Source organism: Gossypium hirsutum, chromosome A01 (genome assembly GCF_007990345.1).
Source record: "Gossypium hirsutum isolate 1008001.06 chromosome A01, Gossypium_hirsutum_v2.1, whole genome shotgun sequence".
Lineage (NCBI taxonomy): Eukaryota > Viridiplantae > Streptophyta > Magnoliopsida > Malvales > Malvaceae > Gossypium > Gossypium hirsutum.
In genome coordinates, this window is record NC_053424.1 from 34,590,580 (window position 1) to 34,601,038 (window position 10,459).

The following is a 10,459-nucleotide window of genomic DNA, read 5'->3' on the forward strand; positions in this document are numbered from 1 at the left end:
TTTCAGGATAAAATCTTGAAATTTAGGATAAAAGTACTGATGTGGCATAAAACTATTGGAAAGGGATACAAATGACGTGGCGTCACTGTTTCATACAATCCTTTCCCCAAGAGCATATATGAAAACATTGAATTTTGGAATAGTTGTTTGAGTTCCAAAATATTTCCTTAGTTATTAGTATATAATTATAATTATGTGACTCACTATTAACTTAATTTAATTATCATGTTATATATTTCGCTATTAATCACATCATATAATAATTTAATTTAAATTTATTTAAGAATAAAATATAAATATAACATTTATTTTTTATCGAATTCATCAGACAAAAAACGGAAAAAAGAAATAATCTTATTTTATTTTTTTTTGTTTATTATATATATATTTGATTGCATATATACACATATCATATCATATCATATTATATCGCATAGTAAAACTAGAGTTTTAAAATAATTTTAGTAATAATTAGTTCTAAACCAGTTCTAAGACATCTATCATCTATTATATGCTGACATTAGTATGGTTTAATTTCGTAATCAAATTATTAATGAAACATTATAAAATTAAATAGATTTGTAAAAATAATTGAATGCATTTTAGTTAATACATACAGTGGCGGAGCCAAGGAGCGCTGGCAGGGCCTGGCCCCCTTAAAATAAATTTTTTTTATTTAGACCCTTTATAATTTATAAAATTTTAAATTAGTAATGGTAAAATTATACTGACCGCCTAAAAAATAATAAAAATTTAATTTAATCCTTTAAAAATTATAAATATATAGACTATTAAAATGATGAAATTACATTTTTACTATCCTAAAAATATACAATTTAATTTCAACCCTCCCAACAAATTTTCTGGCTCTGCCACTAAATACATACAATTGGCCTGTGCATCGCAGCTATTCAAAGTACTATATATGACATAAATGAATGTTTAATGAATAAAATGATGCTTTTAGTCATCGATTCATTCACCTAAAGATACAATTTTCAGTTCTGTTGATCTTGTCTTCCTTTTAACTGATAAACATCACCTAAAGCAGTACATGTTCTGAAAGTTAATTTTTGTAAAACACAATTAACCATTACTGGTTTGTTACAGGTTTTATGTCCTTGAACAACATGCCTGAGGGCTGCCATATTGATTTCATTTTGGCACTTTCAGATCCTTTTGTCTTTAATCATAACATGCAACACTACGAAAAACAAGAAGCAGCCATCCAACTGTGTTCCATGGATAATGTTCGGAAAAAGAAAGACTTTTTGTCATTTACACAATACCTGCAATTATTCATATATTATTTACACTAATACAATGAAAAGATTAATCTGATTCAGTTTTTAGTATGTACATTGATTGATATTTACAGCAAAGAATTGAATACACACAACTTTCTCCATTTATCTTCTAGCCAAATCTAACACACACATGAACATTGATCTACTTCATCTGAACAGCACACAAGGAAGACATACTGTCGGCTCGGGTCTCGAAAGAAAAGGACATATCCAGTCCAATATTCACACTATTTAGGCCTCTTCACTGCTGTTTCCGCTGCTCATCGGTTGATACCAGCTCAGATTCTCTTCTACTAGAGACAATAAATCAATGAAGCAAGCCATCTTTTTAAAATTTTAACACCATCTACAATATCTTTATACAATATTTATATCAATGTTAGAACACTAGACCATGTTCTTCCAGCAGATCGGCAACAGAATACGGTTTCATATGCAATCTTCAACAGTGCATGATATCAATTAGCCTGCAAAGAAGAAAGCCACTGTTCCACGTATTTTTTGCTTTCTGCAAATCAAAAGAACAGAAAGACAAATTTAGATCAATGCATATGCTGTAAAGCTTATAGAACGTTCCAATGATTGCCCAGCAGAAGACAAGTAATGATAACATGGATGAGTTAATTCAATGGACTTCAGTATGACCTACATATAAATCTGATATTTGATTTGAAAAGGGTTGAACAAAGAGCAGTAGTCAGTAAAATAACAAACTAATAGACAACAACTGAATAGCAGCATGCAAGTTTGAAATATCAAACATTTCAGCCTTACAGCGAAAGTAAAATGACCTTTATGCTGAGAATCCTTATAGCTTGGGGCCCAGGATTGTACATTCATAAATTAAAAAGACACATCAAGTGTTTATCTTCAATAGATCTCTACTCCAAATTAAGTGCACTCAGTATGCAGGGAATGACAACGCACTAGAGCAACATGCCAATCAAAAGATGAGGAAGGCCGAATATTAATAAGAGTCCAATTAGCGGGAAGAGAGCTCAGCCATACAAGAATTTCGATGAAACATCTCACAGTTCAATGTACAAACCTAACTAACTAAAATCACTTATCTCCTTGTTTTAAGATCACTGTTACAGCATCCAAGAAATGGGTTATAACAATTAAAATGTCAAAACGAAGAGCATTACTAGTCTGCACCAACTTCTCCTAATGCAATCTTAAACATTTTTTCAACACTTTGAACAATTCAAGCAATTCAATAATATATACGGACAAGTTCAAAAAGGGAAATAAGTGCATCGAGCTAAATTTAGTGTTAGCAGCTGGCCAATGACCTGCCAAATGCCATGCAGCATCTTATTGAAGACTTGCAACTCAACCTTAGAACCAATATGTTAAGCAACAAAGAAGACAGAATTGAAAACTAATTCAAATTCTTAATATTAAAATACGGATAAGAAAGGGTTGTTACCAGCAGAATAATTGTCAGGAATGTTGACAATGGCACCCAGAATCTTATTTTTTGAATCCACCACCATATTATCCTCACTTTGCTCATAACACGGAACCAACACCGCGAAACTGTTATCCGAATCATCATCACTATGGAAGCCAGGTCCATGAGGCTCCAACCATCCAATGGAGTAATCAGAACCATCAGACTCCGACCCTGAAACACACTCTCCATCAGATGGCACTAGAACTACATCATATTCCCTATCGATCTTTCTTTCCTCCCGGCTATGCCATTTCCTCTTAACTCTTCTCGACGAAGAAGCCATATTAGCCCTCTTAATCCGAGGAAACTTCAGATGATCCGATTCCCATAAACCTGTATCAGGTGAAGAACTTAAAGATGATCCATTAGGAGTTCTAGGCTCTTGATATTTCCCACTCCATAACCACCATGAAAGATGAGTGAAGGCCAAAGCCATATGTATAATTAACCAAAGCAGGGTGCGGTTCCAATCACTTGGCAGAAAAAGAGCTAATCTGAATCAGCACTTTCTGCATTTAAAACAAATCACATACTCGTTAACAAACTGCAGTCAACCCAAGGAATTAGATGCAGCAAAACAAACCATTAGATTGAACTTATGAAATCTTATATTATCCTCGGCACAATGTGTTCATCTTTGTGCAAAAACAAAATAATATCTTTTTTAATTCATTAGAGGCAACAAAAAATACAGTCTTAGACAATATTTACTGTCAATACCAGAAATTTAGACATAATCCAGAAGAATAAAAGAGGCTAAGTGATAAACAGGCCCTGTCAAAAATAGAGAAAAAGGGATAAAGAACACATCTTTTCTTTTTCCTGCTAAAAATAGATTTCGCAAAATTGGGCTTTAAACTAACCATAAAACCAAAAACTCTTTTCCCATTTACTTTTTCAAACTCCGTTTACATTTTCCTGAATTCAAGTACAAACAGAATCTCAAAATAAACCAATTAAACACCCTCAAAAAAGGTGGATAAGTTGAAGCTAAAGTTTCCTTCTTTGATGAATGCAAAGCAAAACCAAAAGTTCCTTCCTTGAATTTCAATATTCGATTATGAGAAAAGAAAAAATTCATTGGAAAGTCTAAAGAAAAAAAATCAACAAACGAAGTACCTTAAAAGCTTTCCAACGAAAAAAGAAAAGACACCCAGATTTTCAGATATTCTGCACGACAATCAGATAAAAGGGGTGATGAAATTGCAAACCCACAGATTTTTATTACTATTATTAATATATATTTTTTAAAAATTGTTTTATCCCTTCAATTCACTTCCAAGAATCAGTTTTGTTTTAAACAGAAGGAGAGTACATTACGAATACAAGGGAATATTATTATACTTTTAACAGCGGATTATCATCAATATTATTTAAAAAAAATGAAATAACTAAGCAGGGTCAGGGAAGGGATTTCAAGAGATGTTGGTATGACTGGGGGAATTTAGTTGATTCAAGTGAGATGGGGCGTAGAGGATTAACGGCAACTGGGGGCGGAATTTGGTTGCCAGGTCAGATGTGAGGTGCGGTTGAAAGGGTGACGTGGCGCTGGATTGACCAGAAACAGGAAAAAAGGAAAACGTGTGATGGTTGTTCAAGTAACCCTCACACCCACTTCTCGGAATTTCCCACCGCTTTTCGGCCCTATGCCCTCTTTCCTTTTTATATAATTTGGGTTAATATAATTTTGGTCCATATTCAAATTCAAACCCTTTCTTTTTGTTTAGATTGATATTCAACTTTGATTTCCCATTTTTGTAAGTCCAGTAAAATTAAATGAAGTGGATTAATTAAGGTGTTATACGTGACAACTACATCAATTGATGATGTGACATTTATACTATATTTTTAGATCGGATGATTTATGTCATTCGATTTTAACGAAGTTACTAAAGTGGACTAAAATATGTGTAGGAAGTTAAAAATAAGTATTAAATTTGAATATTGAAGATAAACTAATGTACTCAAATAATATGGGTAAATTATACTCAAGATCATTAAACGATTAGTAAGTTTATGTTTTGGTCATTTGACTTTAAAATGTTACGAAATAATAATTATTGAACTGTTCGAAAGTTTTCATCAAAGTCATTGAACTATTCGAAAGCTTTTATTTAAGTCACAGGGACATTTAAAATTGTTAAATGAAAAAAAAAATTGTAGAAGAGAACGGAAATAAGAGTTTTCGATTGGTGTAGGTGATGTAAATAGAGAAGCCATACAACAGCAATTTTAATAGGCTAGTGACTTAAATGAAAACTTTTGAATAATTCAATTACCATTTTGTAACTTTTTCAAATTGAATGACCAAAATATAAACTTACTAATAGTCTAGTGACCTTGAGTACAATTTATCTAAAAACTATATTTTCCCTTTTATTTTTCAATACAACACCAATTATATAAATCTTATTATTTTGTGGATTCTTTCTTAAAAGAATGGTAAATTTCATTCGCAGTGATCCAACTATTAAAGTTTTTATTTTAAGCACTCAATTACAAAAATTTTCAATTTGATCGTTAACATTTTTGACATTTGATATTTTTGTCACTTCTCCATTAAATTGTTAATAGAATGTTAACGTGACTTTTTTTTGTTGATAAAATAACAAATTTAGCCATGAACATTTATATTTTCTATTAATATGGTCTTGAATAAAAAAATTGAAATATATATATTTAAAAATTAAAAATACATAAAAAAATTAAAAATAAAAACATATAAAATTAGGTTAAAATGTGTCACAAGTCCTTGTACTTTTCAAAAATTGAGAATTTAATCCCTGTATAGTTATTTCATGGAATTTAGTTAGTTTACTTTTTAGATTTCAAAATTCAGGTCCAACTATTAAATTATTATTATTATTTTGTTAAATTCAAGTTAATTACAAAGTCATTTTTTTTAATTATATAGCTACCAAGTGAGTATTTTTTATTTAAAAAAATGTCATAATAACAAATTTAACAAAAAAGTTTAACAATGTTAACAGTTGGACTTGAACTTTAAAATTTGAAAAATAAATAGACTAAATTTCATGAAATAAAAATATATAGACTAAATTCCTAATTTTTAAAAAATAGGGGAACTTATGACATATTTTAACCATAAAATTATAATTCCAATAAAGAAAAGGCCACATCACAAGGCCAAAATATCAAATGTCAAACAGGCTAGCGATGAAATTGACAAAAAAGAAGTAAGTGTTTGTTTTGATATTGAAAAAAAAAACGGGTTAAAAGTTTATTTTGATTTAATTTAAACGTTAAGGGTTTACTAAAGTACAAATAAAAAAGATAAGAGTTTATTTAAGTTTGCAAAAATTATAAGAACTTATTTAAGTAAAGTGATGAAGTGTATAAGCTTTTTTATAAATTATAACAAAGAATAAATGTCTTTTTATATTATTTTAATTTTGAAGATATAAACTTTTAGGTTTTAAATATAATGTAAAATTGTATTTTTAGTTTCAATAGTATTAGTAATTAGTCAACGATAAGTAGTATAACACTCCAAACTCGGCCTAGACGTTATGGTCGAATCCGGAGATGTCACTAAGAAGAGTTTTGAAAACAGAATAATTACGATAAGTCATTCCAGCTTAATAACTCATATTCTCTTATATTTGTTTGTCAAAAGCGTTGTTTAGTTATTTCATTTGCCAAAACACGATTTATAGTGGGAGTTTAATTAAACCGATATATTTTGGAAATCCAGCTCGTATCTTCAGAAAAACTTTTGTTTGCGTAAAACTGTCGTTTTCTTAAAACATTTTGACAAACTATGCAATTTAACTAGCAAACGAAACCAAAACCAAGTTAAAAATCATACAGTCCAAAGAGTCCCTGAAATTACAAACTCTTAAATAAATCTAAAAATTTTAAATAAAAACCATAAATTACTAAGAATAAACAGTTCTCGGTCCCGTGGTCACCACTAAGTCTCCGTCGCACTGATCCACCTAAGCCCGTGGATTACTTAAATAGAACAGAGAAACGGATGTAAGTTTTAGTAAACTCAGTGTGCAACCCAACAGAATTAGACATGCAACTTATACAGATATCACATACACAGTTAGATTCAGTTTCAGATTCGGACTTAAGTCCTTTACAGATGCAGATATAGATATACAGAATCCTACCCCCATCCTTTACACATCAACTCCGACCATCCTATCACACCATGTGAGGTTAAAAACACTCACCCATCCCTACACACCACATTGTGTCATTACGACACATATTAGATAATATGTAGCCATGCTACCAGAAAATAGGCGAAGGTCGCCATACAGAACACTTCCTCCGCATATACAAACCCACCCCAGTCACAGATACAAATATACAAATACAATAATCTCATGCATAGCATGCTCATATACAAGTGTCATATATATAAATATAATTAACAAAATAATCAATCATGCATTTCAGTGTCCAACTCAGAATAGAATATCATATCACATAATTTTAGGGTTTGGTTAGCCTTTACCGACCCTACAGTAGGCCCACAGTCGATCAGAACGACTTGTGCCACCCTAGGGAAAATTTAAAAAATATGGGCCCATATGCCTGTATGGCCTACACGCTCAGATTGGCCTTGCCCGTGTGGCCCACATAGCCTAGCCCAAAACCCATACGCCCAACATGGCCTAGCCCGTGTAGCCCACACAGCCATACCCACACCATCACATAGTCGTGTCTGGCGCACGGCCAACCACACGAGTGACCACACGCCTGTGTAACATCGACAGTCTGCACTTTTGGCTTTCCCCGAAACTTGTTTTTCACGCGTAAGGGGTACACACCTGCTTCGATTTTGATGCGAGAACACACCCGAGATCACCAGAACCTAAAATCAACAAACCAAACACCAAATTCAATCTTAATTCACTATTAATTCGAAACCACGAAACCAAAAAAAGTTTGATTCAACCGTTCATCACTTACCCCAACACCCCGAATGATTTCGACTACAAATCAGTAAGAGGAGAGCCCCGTTCTTCACAATTCACCGCTGCCAAAACAGAAAGTAAGGCTCCAATCGGCAATTTGGAAAAACAAAACTATAGAAACGCTAAAACCCCACTTACTGAACAATGAAAAGAAAACAGAACAACAAGATTCAAAGATTCGTTGACAGATTGAAACAAAGTAGAAGGAAGTAACAAAATAGATGTGGAATAAAATAACAGAGAAAAGCAAATGAAAATTGACGTCAGTTTTCTTGAAAAGAGGAAATTTTTTTGAAAAAGAAAAAGAAAAAGAAAAAGAAAATAAAAAGATACTAATATCCCTCAAATTCCTCCCCATTACCCACCATCAACAACTAACTCAAAATTCCAACTCCACCGAAACTCTCTCATACAACTGAGCAAAAAATAACTTCCACGCTCGCGCAAGAATTCAAACACAAGACCTCTAACACTCTAACTCTCTTACCACTCGAACCAACAAGCTCATTCTAATATGGATTAACAGATAATTTTATACAAGCTCACCCAACAAGGGTAAGGCTTGGATTTAAAATAACAAAATTTGGCAATGATAAGACTTGAGCCCAAAACCTCTCACACACACCCAAAACACTTAACCACTAAAATATATACACATTTGTGTTAAATATTTATAGAAACAGAAATAAATTATTCAAGGCGTTACAAGTAGAGTCAAGGGTGAAGCCAGAACAATCTTTTAGGGGGGCGAATGAAATTTTAATTTTTTATAGTCTATATCTTTATAATTTTTAAAGGATTAAATCAAATTTTTATAATTTTAGGGGGCCAAAGTACAAATTTACTTTTACTAATTTAAAATTTTTAAAAAAATTTAAGGGCTTAAATAATAATTTTACATTTTAGGGGGGTTGGGGCCCATGCCAGCCTCGTCTAGATCTGCCACTGAGTAGAGTGCTGGATTTTCAATTTTGATAAATAAAATAAAATAAAATAAAATATAAATAGTTTATTATGTAAATTAAATTATTTTTTAATAAAATAATATTAATTTAATATATCATTTGACACTCAAGTTTGTTACTTTTTTCTAATGTGGTACATATGTTAATTTTTTATTCAAATTTGACAAAAGTGATATATTTGGGTATTTAAAGGTAATGATGTTAATTTTTTTAGTATTTAATTGAGGTTTTAGGATTCATTTGATCAAAGTTATATGTTAATATTAATAGATTTTTCTAATAGAACAAATTTAGTATTAATTTTGAATTTGTTTAATTTACCAAATACAGTTCGATGGATGTGATTTAATTCAGGTTTAAAGATTGATTTGATGAAAGATAATAGTTATTATTATAATCTAATTATAAATTTTCATTAAATCAACTCTCAAACCCGAATTAAACACTAAAAAGTTAACACTGTTACCTTCAGGTACCAAAATGTATAACTTTTGTCAAATACATATACCACATTGGACTAAATAAAAATACATATATCACATTAAAAAAATGTCAAATTCAAATGTATTAAACCAATAATATTTTTTAAAAGTTAAATTGTTAAAAATTTAGAAGTCTTATATTTGAATCTTATTTTATGTAAATGTGTTAGAAAAGTTTATATGCATTTTTTTATTCATAAAAACACTACAATATAACATCTTTACTTTTCTGGAAAATGATTTACTTTTCTGGAAATGATTTACTTTTCTGGTGTTTGGATGAATCTGTGTAAAATATTTTTTGTTGTTTGGCAGATTTCCTGAAAATATTTTCTTGAAAAGCTGTTTTAAGAAATTTATATATTTAAGAATTTATTATCTTTCCATTGTTTGATTGAGTTTATTTTATATATATATATTAATAAATTTATTTTAAATTGTTTTTACAAATATTGCAATAATTTATTTAGAAATAAATAAATCGTTTTAAATATATAATAATGCTCAATTATTAAACTAGAATATTAACCGTCATAAATTTAAAACAACCATAGTCAAATAAATTATTTGTAATTGTGCTATAAAAAAATAAAAAACAAGGATTGAATAATTATAAATTAGCTTCCAAACCACAATTAATACTAGAAATTAATAATATTATCCAAATGCATAATTAGTAGTACACCACATGATAACAAAAACATTGTCCATGTGCATAACTAATATTACACCACATGATAACAACAACATTGTCCAAGTGCATAACTAATATTACACCATATTAAAACTATCAATATCTTCAACCTTGAGAAAATTTTTGAAGCCAAATTTTTCTATGTTTCTTACTTTTAACTAAAAAAGCTTTTGCCTCAGATTCATGACTCACTAGATAATCAAACACAGAACATAAGAAGTCATCATCAAATCCTTCTACCTCCATCGATATCACTTCTTCGTAAAGATATAGTGTCTTATCCGCAGTAAATTGTCCCAAAGCATTAGCAATTTTTCGAAGTTATTCACCCACAAATTTAATTTGTTCATCAATGACACTTTCTTGAGCCTTTTTTCTTTTACGTTTGGATGTGACAGATGAAGATACATTTGTTCTTACCTCTTCAGTCTCTTCATTGTCGCAGTCTATAGGCACTGAATCTTGGTTATCATCATCCAAATCTATGTTAGCAAATGTTCTGGCAAAACTCCCTGTTGCCATATCTTTGCCAACAACCAAAGCCATTTCATCATAATGATCAATGCTTTTATTCAAAAATAGTTCATACTTCTTGTGTGC

The 10,459-nt window shown here is 30.6% G+C and overlaps 1 protein-coding gene across 2 annotated transcripts; it reads right to left on the reverse strand.

Moving 5' to 3' along the window:
- Nucleotides 1–1,251: 1,251 nt before the first annotated feature.
- Nucleotides 1,252–4,548, reverse strand: LOC107916811 (uncharacterized). Of its 2 annotated transcripts, none has more exons than XM_016846186.2 (3): nt 3,886–4,548; nt 2,740–3,275; nt 1,252–1,815 (listed from the first exon to the last, which is right to left on the reverse strand). In XM_016846186.2, exons 2-3 carry the CDS (start codon nt 3,200–3,202, stop codon nt 1,766–1,768), a joined length of 513 nt encoding a protein of 170 aa, XP_016701675.1. In that variant the 5' UTR covers nt 3,203–3,275; nt 3,886–4,548; the 3' UTR covers nt 1,252–1,765. The 2 variants fall into 2 exon arrangements, with proteins under 2 accessions (XP_016701675.1, XP_040961493.1); XM_041105559.1 differs by lacking the exon at nt 3,886–4,548 and adding an exon at nt 3,487–3,842.
- Between the last annotated feature and the right edge of the window lie 5,911 nt (nt 4,549–10,459).

Excerpts from the sequence above, each read along its gene's own strand:
- LOC107916811 (XM_016846186.2), bottom strand. The coding sequence starts at position 3,202 with ATGGCTTTGGCCTTCACTCATCTTTCATGGTGGTTATGGAGTGGGAAA. Across the intron at positions 1,816-2,739 it reads TCCTGACAATTATTCTGCTG|AAAGCAAAAAATACGTGGAA; the intron begins GTAACAACCCTT and ends TTTGATTTGCAG.